The sequence below is a fragment of the Perissodus microlepis genome, chromosome 3 (assembly GCF_051167445.1).
Source record: "Perissodus microlepis isolate ML-2025 ecotype Zambia chromosome 3, ASM5116744v1, whole genome shotgun sequence".
Classification (NCBI taxonomy): domain Eukaryota; kingdom Metazoa; phylum Chordata; class Actinopteri; order Cichliformes; family Cichlidae; genus Perissodus; species Perissodus microlepis.
The window spans coordinates 41,342,986-41,365,225 of NC_140463.1; the positions used below are offsets into that span (position 1 = coordinate 41,342,986).

At 40.9% G+C, this 22,240-nt stretch overlaps 1 protein-coding gene across 2 annotated transcripts in view; it reads right to left on the reverse strand.

The window, feature by feature from the left end:
• The window catches only part of dnah2 (dynein, axonemal, heavy chain 2), a 63,381-nt gene that overhangs the window by 11,089 nt on the left and 30,052 nt on the right, over positions 1 to 22,240 (reverse strand). For both annotated transcript variants that reach the window (XM_084924502.1, XM_084924503.1), the window contains exons 41-82: positions 20,426 to 20,551; positions 19,916 to 20,134; positions 18,542 to 18,659; positions 17,263 to 17,399; positions 16,348 to 16,485; positions 16,043 to 16,201; positions 15,765 to 15,917; positions 15,379 to 15,470; positions 15,111 to 15,306; positions 14,701 to 14,925; positions 14,437 to 14,541; positions 13,479 to 13,667; positions 13,131 to 13,216; positions 12,887 to 13,017; positions 12,575 to 12,724; positions 11,998 to 12,165; positions 11,613 to 11,773; positions 11,282 to 11,421; positions 10,563 to 10,695; positions 10,297 to 10,436; positions 9,796 to 10,006; positions 9,477 to 9,593; positions 9,141 to 9,282; positions 8,721 to 8,890; positions 8,306 to 8,422; positions 8,008 to 8,172; positions 7,639 to 7,761; positions 7,291 to 7,439; positions 7,049 to 7,115; positions 6,392 to 6,542; positions 5,935 to 6,083; positions 5,636 to 5,769; positions 4,984 to 5,128; positions 4,647 to 4,846; positions 4,195 to 4,321; positions 3,831 to 4,017; positions 3,442 to 3,590; positions 3,019 to 3,202; positions 2,721 to 2,911; positions 2,379 to 2,570; positions 1,764 to 1,948; positions 691 to 919 (exon numbers count right to left, since the gene is read on the reverse strand). In XM_084924502.1, coding sequence (XP_084780628.1) covers positions 691 to 919; positions 1,764 to 1,948; positions 2,379 to 2,570; positions 2,721 to 2,911; positions 3,019 to 3,202; positions 3,442 to 3,590; positions 3,831 to 4,017; positions 4,195 to 4,321; positions 4,647 to 4,846; positions 4,984 to 5,128; positions 5,636 to 5,769; positions 5,935 to 6,083; positions 6,392 to 6,542; positions 7,049 to 7,115; positions 7,291 to 7,439; positions 7,639 to 7,761; positions 8,008 to 8,172; positions 8,306 to 8,422; positions 8,721 to 8,890; positions 9,141 to 9,282; positions 9,477 to 9,593; positions 9,796 to 10,006; positions 10,297 to 10,436; positions 10,563 to 10,695; positions 11,282 to 11,421; positions 11,613 to 11,773; positions 11,998 to 12,165; positions 12,575 to 12,724; positions 12,887 to 13,017; positions 13,131 to 13,216; positions 13,479 to 13,667; positions 14,437 to 14,541; positions 14,701 to 14,925; positions 15,111 to 15,306; positions 15,379 to 15,470; positions 15,765 to 15,917; positions 16,043 to 16,201; positions 16,348 to 16,485; positions 17,263 to 17,399; positions 18,542 to 18,659; positions 19,916 to 20,134; positions 20,426 to 20,551 — 6,450 coding nt within the window. The remainder of the gene's footprint in view (positions 1 to 690; positions 920 to 1,763; positions 1,949 to 2,378; positions 2,571 to 2,720; positions 2,912 to 3,018; positions 3,203 to 3,441; positions 3,591 to 3,830; positions 4,018 to 4,194; positions 4,322 to 4,646; positions 4,847 to 4,983; positions 5,129 to 5,635; positions 5,770 to 5,934; positions 6,084 to 6,391; positions 6,543 to 7,048; positions 7,116 to 7,290; positions 7,440 to 7,638; positions 7,762 to 8,007; positions 8,173 to 8,305; positions 8,423 to 8,720; positions 8,891 to 9,140; positions 9,283 to 9,476; positions 9,594 to 9,795; positions 10,007 to 10,296; positions 10,437 to 10,562; positions 10,696 to 11,281; positions 11,422 to 11,612; positions 11,774 to 11,997; positions 12,166 to 12,574; positions 12,725 to 12,886; positions 13,018 to 13,130; positions 13,217 to 13,478; positions 13,668 to 14,436; positions 14,542 to 14,700; positions 14,926 to 15,110; positions 15,307 to 15,378; positions 15,471 to 15,764; positions 15,918 to 16,042; positions 16,202 to 16,347; positions 16,486 to 17,262; positions 17,400 to 18,541; positions 18,660 to 19,915; positions 20,135 to 20,425; positions 20,552 to 22,240) is intronic.

Here is a 22,240-nt window from a genome sequence, read left to right on the forward strand (position 1 = left end):
TATCTTACAGCAAATCCATGCACGGGTGATTAGATATAATCAGATCCATCAACATTCAAAAGCAGCAGCTAAGTGGGACCAGCATGTGGGACTTGTGTTAGAAGCAATTTAAAGTTGTGATAAATGCTCTGATCTTGATCTTGCACCACAACAGCACTCTGCTAATAACTAACAGAACACTGTTTTTTTTTAATTTAATTTATTAAAAACAACAAAACCCAAAAAAACAGTATAATGTCCTAATAACACACAGTTTCAGTTTTACAGAATACAAACCTTCTGAGTCCTTTCCTTAAACTTCAGGGTGAAGCATAAGCCATAAAGCACAGATTCCCAGATCTGTATCTTATTACACTGATGACTGTTAGCCAGTGTTATGTAACTATATGGATGTCTAAGCATTGCTGGGAAGAAATCTGTCAAATATGGCTGTCTGGAGTCATGCAGACAGCATTTTGTCAAGCAATTACTAACCATTAACTGGAAAAAAGAACATTACATTTCCCACGTTCTACTACACATACTTTTAAAGAGACATGATGCCATTCAGGCTATACGGCCCAGTACACTGATTAACTGTTAAGCCCAGCGTAAAAAACAAACAAAAACAAAACAAAACAACTTTATTCAATATGCACATTATTACATTTTGTAGTTTCACTCATAGAGTCATCCCTGTTTCACCCTCACCTTATCTTCTCTACTACCCCCAGCAGCAGTCTTGCTGGTAACCTGGGGTTGCAGGGAGAGCAGGGTGTCAAACACTGTCTTAGTCTCAGCGATCTGGCTTGCAATGTCAGCATTAGGGTGCTGGCCAAATAGTTCTGGATGCTCTGTGGATGGCATCCTGTCGATATATTCCTTGTATAAAGCCTGGGAACCGTCACGGGGGATGTAATAGTTGGTTAAAGTTGATAACCTGACAGAGAAAAAGGGGTTAATAATTATATATATATTATATAAAATGCCCATCAGCATAATAATAGTGCAAAAAAGACAACATCATCATAATACATATGATAAGATTAAGTGTTCTGTTGGGAGCAGCAACATGAAGTGGTCCCATATGGAAAAGATATATATAAATCTTATAAAGTTTGTATCTGTCTTGTGTCAAACTTGTATGAAAAGCATACAAGAGTAAAAACAGATATAAGATCCCTTGAAAAATTATATAATGAAACTTGTATGTTTTGGATACTTACTAAAACAATATATGAAAGTAATGAGAAAGTGGCCACTTTCATGAGTTAAGTCAAATAAGTTTTTACTATTTCTTTTCCATATGGGGTAGTAATTTCCTGTGCTTCAGATTGCCTCAACACATTAGCAAACAATCGTTCTACAACTACTCCTGCGTGAATGGAGTACTGACGGTTTGTATTCTAAGCCTCAAAGATTTCACTTGATATTTATCTAAGGGGAAATCTGAGTCTTTGGTTAGAAATGATAGAAACACACCATTTGTGAAGCCAGTAAATAAACAGAGTAAGAGATCTTGACAGCACTCTGTGTATCTGCTTTTCTTAAGAAGTGATGACCTTGCTGTCCTCTTGGTGGTGCTAGCACTCTGTGAGCAAAAAGGTGCTTCAGAAAGTCTCAGTTTGAAGCAACAGTTTGCATCAAACATGGGAAATGTTTAGGCATCGGTACTTCTGCAAAAGTGCTTTTGTTTACCAAAACATATTTAAATTATTAGCACAGTGCACTGGTTTGAAGCAGTTACTAGTATACTTGCATTAGCACACTGAATAATATCTTACTTGAAGAATGGCTGGTTTATGACAGCGTCACAGAAGTAGTCATTGATGTATGTGGTCAGAAGACGTCTGTCCCAGTCATCGGTGACGTGACCTCCATAGTTGACCCCAGCAATGAGGTACTTGAGTGCATCCCAGGGAATCTCCTCATAATCATTCAGGTACAGACTGAGTAGTTTCTCACTCACCTGGGAAGTATTAAGACAAAGAGCTTAACAGACTGGGTCTGAAATCTGACACAACACACCAAGGGCAGAAAGAAAAAAGAAATGTTAATGAATCAGTCTCACACACCTGAACTAAATTCTTGTGATTTGCATTTTGTTGTACTTTTGTTTACTACATTAATGCTCTCTGACACAGGAGAGCATTGTGTTGTTAGGAAAATAAAATCAACTACCTACATATTTATTATTAATTACTCTAAATGGCTTTAATAAAGACAGCACATACATTTATCCTAATCAATCAATCTTTTTCTTTAGATACAAAACCATGTGATCTTCACTACATCAATCAGCAGATGTAAACACAAACATTATTACTGCACTAAATTTGTTTTTCTGTCCTTTCCAATAGCTGTCACAGTTTTTTTCCTGTATCAAATGAATCTCTCACCTCAAAATCAGAATCATTAAAGCCATACACAATGTTCCAGCCCATCTGTAGAAACTTCTTCCTTTCCAGAAGGATGCTGTGGAAAAAGCAGAGGGAGAAGAGGAGCTTCCTGTAGAATACGGGTTTATTGCAGCTGTTGAATTGAGCTTCTGTCACCAGCTGGTAAAGACGCTTCATGTTGGCTTTAACACCCTGAGAATGAGAACGGGAAGTGTTAAGAGTTTAGAGCTTATAGTTTCAGTTACGTGTAGCGTGTATGTAGTGACAAGTAAAACTCACACATACAAGAATGTATATATTGTATGACTGTAGTGACACAAAGCTGTGTCTGTGAGTGTGTACCTTCGGTGGTTCAGTGGTCATCTTGATGCCAGCCTGCAGGATGGTAATGGGAAAATCAGGGTGTGGTGAAGAGCTGAGCCACAGCCTGAAGTCTGGGTGGGGCTTCTGCAGCTGTAGCTGCTTAATCAGCTTGTCCAGCTCAGGCATCCATGACAGAGAGAGGTGACAGTTGGCCAGGAACACCCAAAGACCTGAAAGAGTCAGTTCAGTTTAGTTCTACGTGTAGATTCCTATTTGAGTAATCAGACACGGTGATCATTAAAAAACAAACAAACAAACATAGCAACTGGTCTAGCACCGTTCTTAATGCCCTCCTCTATCATGCTCTTGGCAATGGGAGCCTGTCCCTGGCCCAGAGACAGAGCCTGGAAGTGGTTGCTCATCCCAGAAGCCTCAGCTAGCTGCAGCAGAGCGCCTGTAGGGTCCACCCCGGGAGACAGAACAAAGATCAGAGGAGTACAGCTAGTTGATTCCTCCACAACCTAAGGAGAAGACAAAGATGGCACATTCATCAAAAAAGCTGGAAGAGAGTGAGATGATTTAAAAAAAAAAAAAGGCAACTTACTTGACACCTAACAGTAACTCTGCAATGGGATTTTTGGAGATTTTGACACTTCAAGCAAAAATTTAATTGCAACTAGAAAAATTATATTAACAAGAATCCAAACCTTTAATACTTAGAAAAATATCAGGAATTAGTTTAAAAAGACCTGAAACTCACTGATTTCATGTCGAGTACAGGTGGTTCCACAAAGCGAGAGCCGAGGTGTTTAATGATGAAGGAGGTAATGCAGAAAGAGACACGGTCGGGACGCAGAGAACGCACTATCAGCATTTTCTGGAACTCATTACACTTACTCTCCCAATCACCTAAAGGGGGGAAAAAATGTAAATCTGTAATTATACAATTTATTAGGAGTGATGCATAAAGACAAGAAGAAATACAAATAGTCAAGTAATTAAAACTGTTGCACAGCAGTAAGAAAAAGCTGACTTTCTTGCACATCAGTTCACCCGGCCTCTCAGGAGAGCACGCTCAGTCAGTTTGCTCACAGTGAGAAGACTTTCCTCCATAAGAACAAAAATGTACCCTCTATAGCACATTCAGACCTGGAAGTGGAGCATTCTCTGGCTCAGAGCTGGTGAACCAAACGTTCCAGTCTCGAGAGGATTGTTCAAAGGAGGACATGATGCCACGGAAGCCGGGCAGCTTATCCAACTGTGTGATGTTGTCCCAGCTGGAGTCTGCCAACCAGCTGGTAAATGGGTTATCCATCTGCCCCTTCTTATCAAGAACCTACAAGCATCAATCAGTCAATCATCAGTCAGTAGTCTAATTATATCATCAGTATAGGATATATAGCATATACTAAACACACTCATACACCCTACAGGTCTTTTTGAGGGATATTAGCAAATCTACTGGTGAGGAAAGCTTTTACCATCAACAATGTGTCTGTTCTGTTTTTCTTACAATTCCACCTCGAAGCAAGAAGTTATACTGATCCATGTTGAGTTTTCCGGCCACCTCCAGAATTTTGGCGCACATCTGGAAGCTGAAGAGCAGCTTGTGAGCCTCAAACAGACCACGACATGTGTACCTGCCCAACACAAAACCACGCGTTAGGAAGACTCACCCAGATACAGCAGCAGTAGCAAATGATGAAGTGTAAGCTTCTGATTAATTATATCAAAATCTTACAACTGATGGAGATTCATAGTTTAATGCAGATCACATAATCAGTACCAAAATCATACAGGTGTACAGATCTATCTTTCCACAGCAAGTTCAGATACATATTACATGCCCAGTGTGCAGCATATCACGACATCAGCTCGCTCTTTTATCAAGTCGAACTGTTTATTTATGCATCGTATACATCATGTAACACATAGAAGCAGACGTGATTTCAAAACAATGCTTACTTGTACACTGCGTATGTGTGATAATCATTGAGGTTGGTGATCCTCTCCTCCAGCTTCTGGCTGCGCTTGCTCTTTTCTATGCTGAGGTTAAACAGGTTAATGTAGGCATCCAATGAGAACTGGTACATGGGGTCAATGCGGCCCATGTCACTTAGAATGAAGAAGAGAATAGAGGCTCGCTCAGCACATGGACGGTAGGCCTGTCAACACAAAAATACTTTTTTATTACCTTTTTATTATCATTTCCAAACAGCATGCAATAATAAAGAAATGCTACGTTTACTGTAAGACCAAGCAAAGGAGGACAATCCCCTCTGCCACTCTCCTGAGACCTGACCTCTCTTGCAGAGTCGATCTTGAGCTCGGTCTGTTCACTGCTTTCCAGCTGTTTTGAAACTTCAGTGGCTGTCACTTTGGATGCCTGCAGGGTGTTTACCAGCTGCACATCGTCCAGCAGCGAGCCAGTTGACTCATTCAGCAGTCTGGTAGAATAGACATAAACATACAACAATAAAAATAAAACAACCCCCCAGCCCAAATACAAAAACCTGCACTCATTCATGGGTAGAAAACCATCTCATTCCTTGGAAAGAATTTCCTTTCGAGCTTTCGAGAACTGCATGGCTGAAAACATGAGCGATCACCATAACAAGGTGATATGCACAACTTGTGGTCTTCAAGATATTAATATATATATATACTGTATATAGATATTTAATGCTGGGTAGGGTCTTAATCAGTTGCTCTTTCTCAAAGTACTTTTTGCCTGAAGTACTAATAAGAGAATAATGGAAGTTGACACTTTTTCCGTTCCTTTATATAATCCCTGGTTCTTATGGAGGTACAGTAGGTATGGCTACTTTAACAAAAATGTTATAATTACTATTACTGGTACAGCTGGTGGTAATAAAAGACTGGATCTAAACTGAACATTGTCCATTATGTGAGGAAAATATTGATGAAGAAGGACAAAGGTCAATGTTTGAAACCTGAGAATCTCATCCTCCAGGTCCTGCAGGCTCTTCTTGCCAGAGGCAATGCTAATCACCAAAGAGTCTTTCTGCTCTTCCAGCTCTGGACGCTCTTTACGCACCACAATTCCCAGTAGCTGGGCTTCTAAACCCTGTGTGCATGCATGCAAAATACACAAAAATCCCAGTGACAGGTAAATTAAGATGACATCTAATACCTGAAACTGCATATAGACAAAAATTAGGAGTTATATGGAGTTATTAAGTAGCCAGAACATACAGAGGACACATATGGTTTCACAGACATGCATGCTCACCTGCTCCTTAACAGCAAAGTTTACTATAGTGGTCATTGCAGAAATCTCTGGGGTGTAGTGGGGGTTAGACAGCTTGGTGGTGATATAGAAGCGGAACTCAGCACTGTACTCCACCTCCTTATCACCCAGCTTCAACAGCAACCTGCCGCCTGCAAACACGTAGACGCATAAACATAATGAATTCATGCACCTCATATCCATCCATCTATCCAGTGTCCTCCACCTGTCCTAGAGGCACACTCACATTCATTTAGAATTATAAATGAACTTAACCCCATGCGGTCTTTAGACTATGGGTGGAAGTACCCTTGCAGACACAGGGAGAACATGCAACTCCAGACAGAAAAGTCTCCACCTGGATTTGAAACCACTCAACCAGGTAAAAATTTATTTCACCAGCTGCTATTTTAAAGTGTGACTTTGCCTATGTGTGTGTGTGCATGCATTTGCATCAGACCTATGCGTGTCAGGGACTTGTTGAGAACTGGGTTGAGAGAGGGCTCCAATTCCTCCTGGACATTCTGCAGCAAAACAGGATTCCCAAACTGGATGGCATTCTCCAGCACCCGCAGGTAGTCTGGCATTTGAAAATCGATTACTTTGAGACCCTGCGAGTTTGGCAGATAAGAGACAACAACAACAACACAGCCTGTCAAACACAAAAACATACCAACAGCCTCAGAAATAATCTCAAACAATTCCTCATTCATAATCATTAAAAATGTATTTCTTTATATTTATAAACTCATCTGAGTTGAGATTTTTAAATGTCAGTGAAGTTCATCTTATTTGCTTTGTAAAAAGTACTGGCAGGCAGTCTTCATAGGTTCAGTAATTACTTGAGGGGGATCATGAGTATGTTGGTGCAGTGAATTTGAGATGAGTTGTGATAGTCTCAGAAAAGTAAAAGGTCAGCTCAAATAAGGGAAATGCATTGCTACCAGGCACGGCAATAAAAAAGAAAGAAGAGAGAGGACAGTTAGAGTTAATGAAAATGTATCTACTAAACCTTTATGGGCAGTCAAACAAAGTTTAGTAAGGTATTTTGAGTTATATTTGAGGATGTAATGTTCCCACCCAGCACTTGGTGGGATAGAAAGAACCCAGTTCTTACCCTTGATAGTTCCATCTTTTTAATCCACTTCAAAGCTTGGCCTTGAGGGTCCACCATCAGTGGCCATCTTGACAAAAAGAGCAGAGAAAGATATAAGAAGTTGTATTTACACCTTCACACATGGTTTGTAAAATGTAAAACATACATACACAACTCTAAATCCAAAAAAAAACACATGAAATGAGATTCCCCAAAACTAATAATAATAAAACTTATAATATGATACCGAATGATGCACTGACCGGTTTCCACGGGTGACTATAATTCCGTTCTCAGTAGAAAAAGCATCAGTGGGCAGGCCCTGGATGTTCCAGTCTCTCACCACTGTGGGTTTGGACATAAAAACTGCAAAACTGAATTCTGGTGTACATGCGATCCCTAAGCCCTTTACCTGAAAAGAGTGTAAGCAGATACAGAAAGAAAGAGAGAAGAAATAAAAAACAGGAAAAATAAAAGAGTACACTATACATGGGTTATTCAGATGTTCAGTTAAACATTTTAAGAGGGCATTTTTTTCTTAGACGTTCACTAGAAGTTTACTGCACAGTAGGATTTACTGGGTGTTTTAACAGTGCGTTTGGCTGTCTGACCTCCTTCATCCAGATTTGAAGCAACTCCTCTCTATAGTTGGAAAGGAAGGGGCCCATGTATGAGAGAAAAGAAGCTGCCAGCAAACAGTCTCCCACCAGATACCCCATATTTTCTTCAAGGCCCTGAAAAACACACAGATTTGGATTACATAAACATGAATGTGGGTTTTTATGTTAAGTATTGTTCTTTGCCATATTTTAAGTAGTATTTTAAGTTTAGACAGGTGATACAGCTCACCTGGGAACACGATGAGGTGCTGCTTTTTTAAATTCAATGCACATAAAGTTACAGTACACTTTTTTAGTACTCTTTCCATTGCTGTGAGTGGGTATGAGTGTGTGTGTGTGTGTGTGGGGGGAGGGGCGTACAACAACTCTCTCCTCCCAGCGGACCCTCTCTCCAGCAAGTCCCGTCACCAGTTTGCCAGCACGGTCCAGTTTCACCTCCATCTCATCTGATTTCTTCCTCAAACTCTCCTTCATGGCCAGCTTTTCACTGTGCTGCTTTTTCAGCTGCTCCAATTTTTCCCCCAACTGCTCACAAACACATGCAGGTACAGAACGATTATAATAATGGAACGCCATTATGCTCGTTTGCAAACTGAGCTCTCATCAATCAAACGCTTATATCTGTCTGGTGGTTCCATGATGTACTGGTTCTTCATACCGCTCGTAGTTTGTTTTGAGCCTCGGCCAGTGCGGCCTGCTTCTCTGCTAGCTGGGCCATGGCAGCATTCAGCTGGGCACGCTTTGGTTCTACTACCCTGTAGACACGACCGTACACCTGGAAAAACCATTTAAACATTCATGGATTTAGTTTTGCCCCAGACTTTTTCTCTTCATATGTAATGAAGCTACTTTTTTGTTACTGTTCTTATATTCTACTTTCTTGGGCATGTGCTTTCTTCTTTTGCTGTAGTGTGCTTAAACTGCACTGTGGATGACAGTGTCTTTTGTTTATCTACAATCCATTATATATCGCCATGTTTAACTATAACCAACTACCACTTACCATATGTTAGCAGGTCCACGGTGACTATTGTTATTTGTAAGTATGTTTAAAAGTGTGTGCGACCTCTTACCTCCATGGCTCTGACCCACATACAGAGTGACTTGGCAGCCAGCGATACTTTGCCGATGATCTCTGGCTGGAAGTCCACTTGCTTGCAGTACAGGCCAATCTTCTTCAAAACACGGTCTGATATATTATCTTTGTCAAAATTAACCAATGTTTTGATGAAGTTGCCCTCACCTGCCAGAGACACATGACAGTCAGTTAACAATCAATTGCTGTATTAAAGATGAAAAAGAATGAGTACATTTAACCCCTAATATAACATCTACAATCACCCTTTTTCCTCAAAAAAGCTGATTGTAACTGTGGACTGTAATTCTCTGGTTGTGCTGTACTCATTTTCACTACACTATAGTTTTGCCTGTTATTTCTGTTCTTTTGCCAAACTCTCTCTTCAATTAATTCCTGCACTGCTGCTGTCGCTCACCCAGCTGTCTCTTGGCTTCTGCCCAGGTTGGCTCTTTCTCCAGAAGGGTCATAACAGCATGCATCACTGTCTCCACCAGCGCAGGAGGACGGCCGTATGATTTGATCTCTGTCATGTCCTTCTTATTCAGAGACTCCAGAGCCTATGTGCAAAAACATCAATGTGTGGTTGTTAGAAGGCTCAGTCATGTGAAAATCCAATACAAATAAGACAAAAAACACATGCCGAGTGGTACTCGTAGCAAATTACTCACCAAATACCCAAACCAGACAATATAACGAACAAAGTAAGCGCATACATGTTATTCCATGAGAGCAGTCAGTGGGACAAACATACCTTCATGGCTTCTTCCAGGGCAGGCAGGGCCTCGTCCAGGTCTCTCTGTGCATTCTCAGCCATGGCTTTACACTGCAACTCTTCTGCCCCGATTTTCTCATTTTCATCACTCACCGTCTGATTGCAAGCACACATGTGAGTGAATGTGAGTTCAACTGTTATTATTTATTCAGTTTTTTCAGTAACAATCTACCACATAACATTTCAAACATAAACCAGTTTTAATTCAAAAGGATCTTTAGGTGACTCGTGGAAGTAACCCATGCAAATATTACTTCAATCTCTGCAGTGAGTTATGTTCATGTACTGTAGCACATACCTTCTGCTGGCTGTCGGCTTCTTTCTTTTGTTGCACAATGACGGACAAATATTCATCACACTGTTTCTGGAACTCGGCAACCTGCTTTTTGGCCTCTTCGAGCTCTAGAGACATGGCCTCCACTTTCTCCCTCGTTTCACTGATTTTCAGAAGGCCGTTACGCAGCTTGCTCACCTGCTCTCCCAACTCACCGCGTTTCTCCGCCAGCAGTCTGGATCGGCACAAACACATTCGCAAACAGAAGCCCGACAAGCTGATTTTAACAGAGATGCGCATTTAGGGAATGGAACGGGCAAGCAGAGCTATTTAACCACCAAGGAAGCGCAGTAGAGAAGAGTCAGACAGACTGCAACTGTAAATACCCTCAAACTCATAACCTACAACAGTGCAGTGTATCTTCATTGCTATCCAAGTGAGCGTAAAACACTTATGAAGCATTTCAATGTGGTAGGAAAAGTGAAGACAAGCAAAGGAGGAATTCAAAGGTAAAAAGCTGCTTACTTCTTGTATCCAGACACCAGCTCCAGGTAGTTTGTTGGTGTCACATAATTTTGTCTCCTCAGCTCCAGTTTCATTCTTTGGGAGACTTGTGCTACTGACTGGTGTGTGGTCACAAAGATACTGGCAACATTTGTCTGGATCTAAAACGTCACACAGAAACGTAGAAATGTTACCTTGAGACAAATCATGTAATATCTTCTCCCCTCTGTGCTTAAATGCTCAAAGGTAAAAGTGCACATATGTCTCTTTGTGTGTGCATGCCTCACCCCTTCCACTGAGCCCAGCTCCATTCCGTCCAAGTACCTCTCAGCAACCTCCAGGAGGGCATCGTTGGGCCATTCACAGAACCAGTCTATAGTGGTGCAGTTAACAAGAGCTGGGTACTGGAGGATGCGGTTCCTGTAGGCAAACAGCCACTTCTCAACATTGTGCGACTGCTACACTGCACCGCTAATTGGAACAAGGGTTAAAAGGCCTACCACTCATAACAAGCTCTTCCCTTAATGCTTGTCAGTGAAGAGCTGTTTTTATCAACAAAAGAAAATGTGTGTTCATCTGTTTGCTCACCACATGTTTGTGTGTACAGACAGCTGGTCGTCTGTCTCAGCACGAGTCCTTGCTCTAGAATCACTCAAATAACTTGACCTTGTTTATCTTAGATGACTCACTGTTCTAACTGCAACTTTGCAGAGTGGTGTCGAGACTAGTCGCTCTGTAAAAGGCTGCCAGTTGATTTAAATGTATTTATTTACAAATCTCCATGACTAAAATGATATCATAGAGGGTTTATTGTGTTCATTTTACTTGGAATCACAAAGTGGATTTCTCCGTTTGAATACTGTAGCACAGCAAAAAACACTTTCATCCCTTTCTTCCTCCAGTCCCACATTTATTCAGTAGTTTAAAAAAAATCTGGAGAAACCCCCCCAAAAAAGGGGGCAGGAACTTCTTGTCAGTCAGGATACATTACATAAATAGACTCTACCTGAATGGCTCTCCCACTGGACTCAAACAGAGCACAATGTGCAGGTTGTTCCTGACTCGCTCGATCAGGTAGCTGAACAATGAGTCAGGAGTCTCAGCCACATTGTCTTTCCTGGCAGACTCTGAAAGAGCATTGCATACCTACAGGCAAAGAGACAGTATTACACACTGCATGAGGATATGAGCATTGTGAATCTACGCTTTGTGAAAACCGATTTCATTTACCCATATGCTACCTGTTGGCTTCGTAGAATGAATAAATATGGTATGGAAATCAAATGATATGCCCTAGAGATAGAAAGACATACTGGCCAGATGAAAGCTATACACACCTCTACAAACTCGTCTGGCTTATATAGGTTAGGCACCTCTCCTGAACTCAGGATGTTATTGATATCCTCTAGGAAGGATTCATCAACAATCTGGGTGTCATTGAACAGAAAGACTGTGGGCTTGTTGTCCACACCCGCCAAACGGTACAGCTTCTTGATGTCTAGAAGCCACACACACACAGACACACGCACACTTAAAATCCCTCACTGTATGTTGGAAACTAGTAAACATATTCAACTTATGCAATGCTGACATCCACGAATTTCCTAATATTATTAAATTGGCATGTTTGGTTTTAGCTTTTTTCATTTTAACTGGAAGGTAGTAGATAAATTGCAGTTTCTCAAAAGTCTGTGAATGTAACGGTTGTGTGGCGGACCTCACCCTCTCTAAACTCCAGTTTGCGGTACTGCTTGGTGACTTCCACTTGGAATACCTGGTACTGACATATGAAGGCAGCGATCTTAGACAGGCTTCGCCGACCTGAGCCCCCGACACCTACCACCAGCACGTTGCCCCTGAGCTGACTGATCACTCGAATGATCCGAGTAACTGCAAAGGGAGCAGAAAGATATAACACATCAGCTTCACCGTGCCCGGAAATCCCAGGAGGAAATACAATATAAAAACTAAAATTAGTGTGAGTTAGACAATAGTGCACTGCTACTGACTTAGATACCATGCCACAAAATAGCATGCTGACAGTATTGAGCGTGCTGATAGGTCCTTAGTCTCTCAGCTTTTAGTTTTGCCCTTTTTCTCTGTTTTTCAAAGCAGTTTCAAGATAGATCTGATTGTTAAAAGTGAGAAACTGATCACAGCAAAGACAGATCAGAACAGTTCAACAGTACAATGACTTGTGGGTGGAACTGACACTGTGGGTTGATGCATCAGGTGTATTGCCCTGTTTTAAACATGCATACAAATGTGCGTGGTTGTGTGTGTTGCGTTTCAGATGTACTGTGTTCGATGGCATCTCTGAAGAGCACCAGGTTTGTAGGCACCACGCCAGGTGTCAGATTGTAGTCCTCTTGCTGTGTTTCCATGAACTTCTTGAGACTCTTCATGTCATGCAGGTCCTCATAGACAGACGACTCACTCATGAAATCACCTACCCCACAGGACAACAATAAACGCATTTAAACCGTTTCACATTTTCTGGGCTGGTAATGGACTTAGAAATTAGCCATCAACCCATGAACTCATCCGTGGGAGTATTTTTACACATATTGGAGAAACAATGTTTATGCACAGAATGCAAATAATTAAGTACCAAATATTGGTGGTTGCTTGTTCGGGCAGATGCTGTGGAAGGTGACGTCAAAGAGTGAACCCAGTTTTTCCTCTAGGAGAGAAATAAAGGTATCCATATCACTGTGGTTTACAAGCCGATCTGAGAAAACCCTGAAATTGACAAATCACATCATCCAGATATTATTCTCTGTATACATGACAAAAGTACCCGTGCATTTTAATTTATAAAGCACTGCAGAAAGACATTCAAATACTGTGATCACCTGAAACATTCATGGATCCACAGTCTAGTAATGTTGGTTTTGGTATCATGGAAGTCTGGATGAGCTCTTAGTAAACCCTGAAACACCTACAAGAGATAAACAGGGGGGGGGGGGGGGGGGGAGATATATCACAGAGCATTTTAATTTCAAAGGTACTAAATAATTCAGAGTTTTCATTAAAATCTGAATGAACTCATGAAGACTGTGTAACCAAGTAGATATGTGTTATTCTTACCAAGGTGAAGTTTAGTTAGTAAGTGTTTTATGGAAAATGCATTTTAAGCAGTCTTTGGTTGTACTATTTATGTGCCGTACAACAGAAGTTCATACTGATGTACACAAATGTACCTTGGAGATGTCCCTGAGGTTGAAGAGGTAATGTATCTTGGCTGGAGTGGGAAGAAAAAAGGCAGTGACGCCATTATACAGCTCTAAGGTTGCCTGAGTGAGAAGCTTTCCAATGGGCTTCAGCTCCTCTTTAAACTCCTGGAGCTTTTGGTTGATCATGGCACTGTAGATGCACTTGATCTGGGAGGCCTGCATGCAGAGAGGAAAGGCAACAATATTCCCAAAACACAACATGCAGGCATGTCAGTAGCATACCAGGAAAATGCAGGTGTAGTGGTTACAACAGCAAGATAATTTCTTAAAATCTAATTTCATGCTGCCCAATTCACACATAAACCAGACAAAGCAACTAAAATTTCAAGTGTTTAGATCCTGAATGCAGCATGGCTCCAGCAATTTTTAAAGCAAATTTAATTTAGCTCTTCTAAGGCAACAGAAAACAGGGTTGAGATTGGAGTCAGATAATTGATGCTAGCTGATAAATGAAAATACTAAAAAGAGACTGTGATTAGAAGGGAGCGAAGAAGGGAGTGAACAATAAAACAGGGAAATTATAAACATGCCCAAAACTACAAAATAAGAGTAACAAACACATAAGGGAACAAAGAGGGAGGGGGGAGATGGTAGGAGGTAAATTAGCAGGGCAGCGCACAGGCAAGCTAGAACACAATTGTAAACTTGAGGGTGTTAGAAATGTGAAAGAGAACGCAATTTTACAGCATTTGTCATCGTGGCTATAATTACAATCAGGGTCATTCCTGTAGGGTGCCATGAAAAAAGCACTAACAAACAGAAAACACCAACAGGAGCAAAACCACAGTCAACACTGAAGAAATGCAAAAATGTGCCTGTGTAAATGAAGAAGGCATTACACAGAGAAAGTAAAACATAACTGCCTGCTAAAATATCACGCTGCTTAATTATCGGAAGAAAAGACAGAAAAGAGAGCAACACTTACATTAGGGAAAGTCATATTAATGAGGTTGAATCGACTCTGAAAACGCGGCGTGATGTGAGTCCTCCCACCACCAGGGGGCCCCATTGATGCTAGCAAGAACATGTCCTGAAATACAACAGAAAAAGTGTAGCATCCTCTGCATATAAAACAGAAAACATTTCACATTGTCACACAGTTTAAACCAAGGCCCTTAGAAAGCAGCAAAACTATCTCTCCAATTATAACACGCCTCACTCACGCCTTCATTAAAACTCAGTTTCTCACCTTGACAACCTTTAGGGTCTGTTTCTTGCGATCATACCAGAAGCCATAGTCAATCCATAGGCGCAGAAGCTCCAGGGGTGGCTGGGAGCCAAAGAGGTCATGAGCCGGCATGTTGAGGTCATCAAGGAAACACAGCAGGTGTTTCCCACCTGCTGGCACATACACGCCTTTGGTTCTCTTTTCTATGCGACTCTCTATAATGTCCTGGATGTTGTTAGAGGTGGTCTGGACAGCAAACGAAAGATGAAACGACGTGAATAATCATAAATCTTTAAAATATTTCTTCAGAGCATCTACCAGCTTATAACTGTAACCAGAACAAGTAGGCACTAATTAGGCCTAATTAACGCACAGAGATAAACATCAGCACACACATGGCATACACAGCTAAACACAGACAATGAACTGACCTGTGAAGACATGTTGATGGTGAGGGTCTTCCATTTGTTATCTAAGCCCTGCAGAATACTCTGAGCCACTGAAGTTTTACCGGTGCCCACTGGCCCAGTGAGCAGCACAGGGTAGTGTTTCAACACCAGAGCCTTAACCAGTAAGTTATAGCGAACGGTGTCCACAGTTGGAACCATAATCTTATAGAATGGAGCTCTGAGGGAAAAGACAGGGAGATACATAAATATGTCATAGATCCAGATCGCATAATAATATCTGATTACTTACGAAGCATTGTAGCGCCAGCCTTTTGGCAATTTATCTTCAAATGAAGCCCAGCATTTGTTCTTTGGGTCCACGTAGTACTCATAAACTGTGTCCTGCAAGAATTCATATAACTTAACACTTGACACAGGCTTGCAGGTGTGCAACCATCTACTCAACGAATTCATAGAATTGAAAGGTTTGAGTGATAATTGGGGAAAAACAGGTTACTGTGTTGGTCTACTTGTTAAAAATTTTGTAAAAAAATAGTTTATTTACAATTACAAAATAAGTACACTTGACACTGGTTAATTCCCTACCTTTATTGGGGAATGTAATGAGGTTATAGAATAGAAGTTAACTCATTTCATATGCCATTAGTGTGTAAACAAAAATGTTCTCTGGAAGACCTTGGCAGGGAATGTTCCCTCCATCTCCTGTAGGAAGTTGTCCATCCTCTTGCGTCCATCCTCGTCGACAGAGGCACATATGGACCAGATAAGGCTGAAGATGAACCACAGTTCCACCATCCTACCCAGGCTATCTGTGTCTGAAGGATTCACCTGAAGATAGAGCAAAGGAAAAATGCATTTAGTTACACCTATTAGAGATCGACAATTCATCACTGTTGTGGTGCAATTACCCATGGATGGGATTACAATCTACATTTGCACTCTGCTTATTATACCCCACTGCTCGATGTAGCCAGGGAGTCATAGAGGCGGCAGAGAGAGGTGACGCCATTAAGTTCGGTGATGGGGATCAGCTCCTTGCAGTTGCTCTTCTTATAGTTGATCGTGCTCTCTATGTACTTCTCGAACAAGGGCTTCAAATGGTTCACTTCAGCCTGTGAAGTGACATAGAGTGACACATGGAAGTAAAGAGAACGGTGCCAGAAAAAAGAAAACATTACTAATCATACTCGTTAACTATACATACTCTTAACTGAAATGCATGTCCTAATGAGAGTTATTATGAGTGACTGTATTGTACTTTGTGTCGCTTGTCCAGCCAGGACTGCACAAAGGGTTTCCATCCCAGATCAGTATAATCATTGTAGACCATTCCACAGCGGGACACCGTAGCTGGAGAAGCCACTGCTAGATTCTCCACCTCAAATAGAAGAGACACCTGCAACAAATGAATTGTAGTTTTTATACATATTCACTAAAGCTGCATAAATATAGGAAGCAACTGGCAGCAATGTGGCAACCAGTAATTAGTCCATAGTAATTGAATGAGATCTGCGACTCAGCAGGTTAAATAACTGCTGGCAACAGGAAGAAAGCATGACCTGAGATAAACTTTTCCCAACTTCCAGTCAACCGACTAAATCGACTACCACTGAGAGTGACAATCGCTGTTTGACATATAACCCAGTAGTAAACACACCTAGGGTCACCTAGGCAACCGAAGCTTGAAATGTTTGCAAGCAGCCAGCTGTCAGCTTCAAAGCTATGTGGACAAGTGAATCTCTTCCAGCGTGTGCGCAGCTTTATTGTCAGCATGTGTGATTCAGCTCCCTCCCTCAGTTAATCAAATAAAGCACAGACGATTCTGAGTGATGATAAGCTGAAATTTTCTTCCATTTCATATGTGAGCCAGATAACAAGGATTAAGCCACTTGAATGCTGCTTCTTTGTCTTATAAAACTAATCTTATCATGTGTTTGAGCCTTTGTTTTTCTGGATTTACTGAACAGAATCTAAAACAGTCTGGCTGAACAAAACTATTTTAGCCGCTGCATTTTTGCTGCTTTCCTTGCAGAAACTGATTCAAAACTTGGCCTTCTCACCAGCACACTGGAGCACTTGAAGAGGACGGCGCGACCATAAATGATATTAGAAAAAGTCAAAGGTCAAATAATGAAAAAATGCCCATGAGTGTTGTTTCACGATCTGTTCTCACCTGCTCAGGCATAGAGATTCTCTCTCCGTTGATGAGCGTGAGCACTTTGTTGTCATCCATAACTGAGTTCATACTCTCAATCCAAAGTGTGTCAACTGGCCCGTCAAACACAATCCACTTCTCATCTGGTTTCTCATCTTAAGTGAGGAAAGGAGATATTGTGACAGAGACGTGTGTGATAGCAACATTCACACTCACAACAAGAAGACAGTAAGAAGTCGATGTATTGTTTAATAGTTCATAAAAATAAAAGCACTGACTTTCAATCTTTAGATCTCTCCTTTGTAAACTGGCTTCACACTGACACTGATGGCAAGAAACTCTAAAATCAATACTATGTAATATCCATTTTGAAACCATTGTGTCATGGTCCCTGTGCCTCACCAGCTGATCCCGTCTTAGGCAACATGTGTTTTTGTTGTTTTTGCTCTCGCTCTCTCCCTTGCCGCGGCGGTGCTCATTATGGGCTCCCGCCCCTGGCCCACGCACCTGCCATCTCCACACCTGCTGCCTATCTGCGTAATTGCGAGTCCTACTTAAGATGGCAGCGCTGTGCTACTCGTCGCTGGATCGTTGAGCTATCAGTGTCAGTCGCTCAGTAGTTTGAGAATCAGAATCTGTGAGTTGTTTCCGTCTGTTCGCCTCCAACTAAAGTTTCTGTGTACAGATCTTTCCCGGACCGTTCCCTGCCTGCCTGTCATCCCGTGGACGAGTGTGTGGATTTGTGTAACCCAGTTGTGGAGAGAGGAGAGTGACTCTTTGGAGCGCGTCTGATCCCCTTCCTTTCCCTGGACCCCCCCCCCCAGCACGTTGTATATAGTATCACCTGGTATTGTCTGTATCAATAAACTGTCTTCTCTACAAGGATTTCTGGTCTGCGCCTGAGTCCGTTAAGTAAACGTGACACATTGTTGTGAACAAGATCGATTAATTATTTCTCTAACAGCTCCAAAAAAAAGGAATCATCCTTCTTTAGTGCTGGATCTCATTTTAAATTTTGACTATTGTAACAAGTGAAGCCAATAAATGTTTGTAAATGAGCTCACCCTATGTAAGATTATGCAGATATGCTGTAGCTTCTCAGTACTCAGTGACGCTCCAAAGTGGCAGTATGCACACGTGGAACAAAGAACTTATTTTGTTTTCATCATGACTTTAAAAAAAACTGAGCATATAAAAAAACTTCCCTGTGACGTTCAATTTCAGTCAGTTTAGAAGGTAGAACAGGCTATGAGGAAGAATCATCCATACAGTGTGTGTGTTTTTCTGGGGTTCGCACCTGCGCAAGCTGATCTCATGAGGGATGACAGCACTCCATCAGTCCACTCGTTAGTAGAGAGATCATTCTCGCCATACAGCTCTCCTAAACTGAGGGCTTTGGGATTCAGAGGATAGTCCTGAAAAAATGAGACATGAATGGTAAAAATGGAGTCATCTGTTCTGTTTTAAAATCATGGAGAGTAGCTTGTAAAGAAATGCAAGGCTTTAGTTAGATAAATTTGGCCAAACCAATGTTCATCAGTTGCATAAATACATTTTTGTTTTTACATTTTTACTATTGGATTTTCACTCTGTGTACAGACACCAACAGAAACAGGCTCATAAGTCAGAAGATTTTGTGAAGAGTAGCCAATCTATAATCATTCAGTGCTTGGATATATTGGATTTGACATGGTTATTGTCTGATATATGACAATATGAAAACTTTTTTTTACAGAACAGAAAAGAAAAAAAAGTCTGAGCTCATTTTAAAATTGTGTTCTTTCTTCAGCAGATCATAGTCCTGCTACATTGTTTGCAGAACATGTAGCAGAGTTTGCCACGTGAGGATCTCATGTATCATTTATAGGCTGTAATAAACCCTAGATAAGTGAATGTAGTTAAATACAGATCAGTCATAAGATGAAATACACACTGATGTAAATGAGGCGACAGCGTTCTAATTTTGTTTATGTTTTGCTCTTTACTCTTTACTTTTTTTGTTGGTAACTTAATGCAACATTTGAATCTGGGAAATATTGAACCATTTAGATATTAATATGACACTTTGTCAGCTCTCGAGCATAACAAAAGCTTTAGTAAGAATTGGATTTCAGCTACATTGTGATAAATATTAAAAAAGTGCCAGTGGTGGTGGAGAGTGAGTCTACATGATCTGAGGTGTAGTTGTTCTCTGTTACAGAGGGAGTTCATACTGTGAGTTTTCATCTCAGTGATGGGCTTGGAGGAGCAAAAGGTCACACACTTAGAGACGTATGTGACTTCCAATTACTTCACTGAGAAGAGCTCTGCTGAAATGATGCTTCAGTGTCTAATGTGGAAGAAGTGGGAGGGTTCAGTCTGTCTGGGACAAAAACGTACAATGGACACAAGCTTTGACCTCATTTAATCAAACTGAAGCAAGCAGCCAGCTTCAGTCCCTTTAATTCATGTTTGCCTGTTTAGATCTAATCACTGCGATGCTTACTGCCTGTTCTGTAACTGCATGAAAAAAGAAAAAAAGAATCCTGTGACAGTAGTTGAAGATTTTTACCATTAAGAATACAAACTTCAAAGCCCGGCAACAAAACATTCTTTCTGATTAAAAAAGCAAGCAGTATTACAATTTAAAAAAAAAGAAAAGAGAAATGCTTTCTTCTCTATCCTAACTAACCTGGACCTGCTGAAAGCCTGGCTCTCCTTTTTGATGCAGAGCAGTCATGGCATTCTGTAGGGTCCTCCAGGTAACACTCTTAGCACTGCCTGTCTTGCCCACCAGCATGGAGGAGTGTCGAGAGTTTTTAGTCTCATAAAGTTGGATGACTTTGGTCACGGTAAAGGGTGTCACCTGCAAACCACTCCGATTAAGCTCCTCCTCCACAGCTTCCTTTAACTGTGAAAATAAAGAGACCAAAGATAGACAAGGAGTCAGTGATCGGTGATGCACTAAGTGAGACTGCACATATCAGAAAAAAGTGATACATTATGAAAGATCATAGGGTCACATTTTTTTAACTTATTTTTGACATCTTATTGCACAAGAACACTGACCAAAAGAGATATTATATTATTTGTTTGGCTTTGTGCACACAGGGACACAAAGACAGTCCTGCAATGTTTCCATTTTTTACCAGTTGTATATCAAATCCGTGCTTATCTTGACTGCTGATTTAGATTAACTTACTTTGCCATAGTCTATTACAGGTGTTTCTACGGCAGGGAACAAGTCTTGAATGATTCCACTGAACAATGGCAGGTCAGCAGAGGTCAGCTTAGCAATGTTCATATCCTTCATAGCCATCAGTAGGACCTAAGAATACAGATACAGGAAGAGAGTTACTCATGATTTCCAAATGGTCAGCTTATTTTTTAGATCTTTATTCACTAGATAGGAATAGAATAACAAGACAGCAACAAGAAGCAAGCAGCGCTTGTGTAGTGAAATCCAAAAATAGGCATTAATTAAAACACACAGTAAAGCGATCGCTCTCCTTTCATAAGAAAGCATAAAGCTTCATTCATGAATGTTTGCATCAATACTTTACATTACTACCATCTTGTGACCGCAGTTGGCTACCATCTCTGGAAGCAGAATTAAGGCAGTTTGACAACAGAGCCACAGAAATCTGTATGTGGTTGGCATTCTCACGGGCACGTTCATGACTCAGAGACAAGCAGTTTGCAGTTAGTGGTGTGCACATTCAGACTTTGACTCTCTGATGGGAGATTAGCGTGCAAGGCAAGCTGCTGCTGGCTCTGTTTTTACTGATCTGAGATCAGTTATGAACTGCACTTTGTGTAGAAACACAGTTAGCATTAGCAAGTAAGTTAGCACTCTCAATTGTGGTTGAAACAGATGAGTTTTCTCTTTGTAACCATCTCGTGTGCTGTAAGAAACTTTTAATAACTCGTTTAGCACATTAAGAATGAAACCTTTAATGATGGAGAGGGGGACTTCTGCCATTTATGCCGTGGATAAACGGGCACGATGAGGTTCACCAACACTTTCAGATTAACATATCTGAAAAATCACTTAGTTGACCAAATGGATGAAGTTTAAACAGGTGTTTTGCTAATACACCACCTTCAGTTTTTATTAATATTTCATCCTCCTGTAGATACATACAGTTAACTATGCCACATGATATGATGCTCAAGGCTTTTAATTCAGCTGTGACTGTTTTTTAATGATGCACTACTGCAGAGTAAACAGAATATCAAGTGTTTAAAACAAGCTCAGCCTTAAACATCTGCACCAGTAATACTGATCAATAACAACACTTAAGGGGAACGTTTTTCTCAAGAATAAATATTTTTATTTTTGATACTTTATGTAGAATTTTATGGGGGTCTTTGTTCGCCTTCCTTTAAAACTCACTGCACGCCACTGATTTCCAGTCACAGCAAACACATACACCGCGTTCCAAACGATTATGCAAATTGTGTTGAAGTGTCATAAAGATTAAATAAGTTGTTTTTCAATTAAACCCATGGATGGAATTGTGTCTCAGGACTCTTTGTATCACTGAAAACAATCTCGGACACCTATGATCATTAGTTTGCCAGGTGAGCCCGATTAAAGGAAAAACTACTAAAGAAGGATGTTCCACATTATTAAGCAGACCACTATTTTCAAGCAATATAGGAAGGAAAATGATCTCCCTGCTGCTGAAAAGTGTGAAATAGTTCAATGCCTTGGACATGTAATGAAAACCTTAGATATTTCATAAAAATTTAAGCGTGATCGCCATAATGTTACGAGATTTGTGGCTAAGTCAGAGCACACATGTGTTCGTATGGATAAAGGCACAATGATGAAGGTTTCTGCCAGACAAATACATCAGATTAAGAGAGCAGCTGCTAAAAGGCCATTACAAAGCAGCAAACACATATTTGAAGCTGCTGGTGCCTCTGGAGCCCTGCGAACATCAAGGTGTAGGATCCTCCAGAGACTTGCAGTTGTGCATAAACCTTCTATTCGGCCACCCCTAACCAGTGC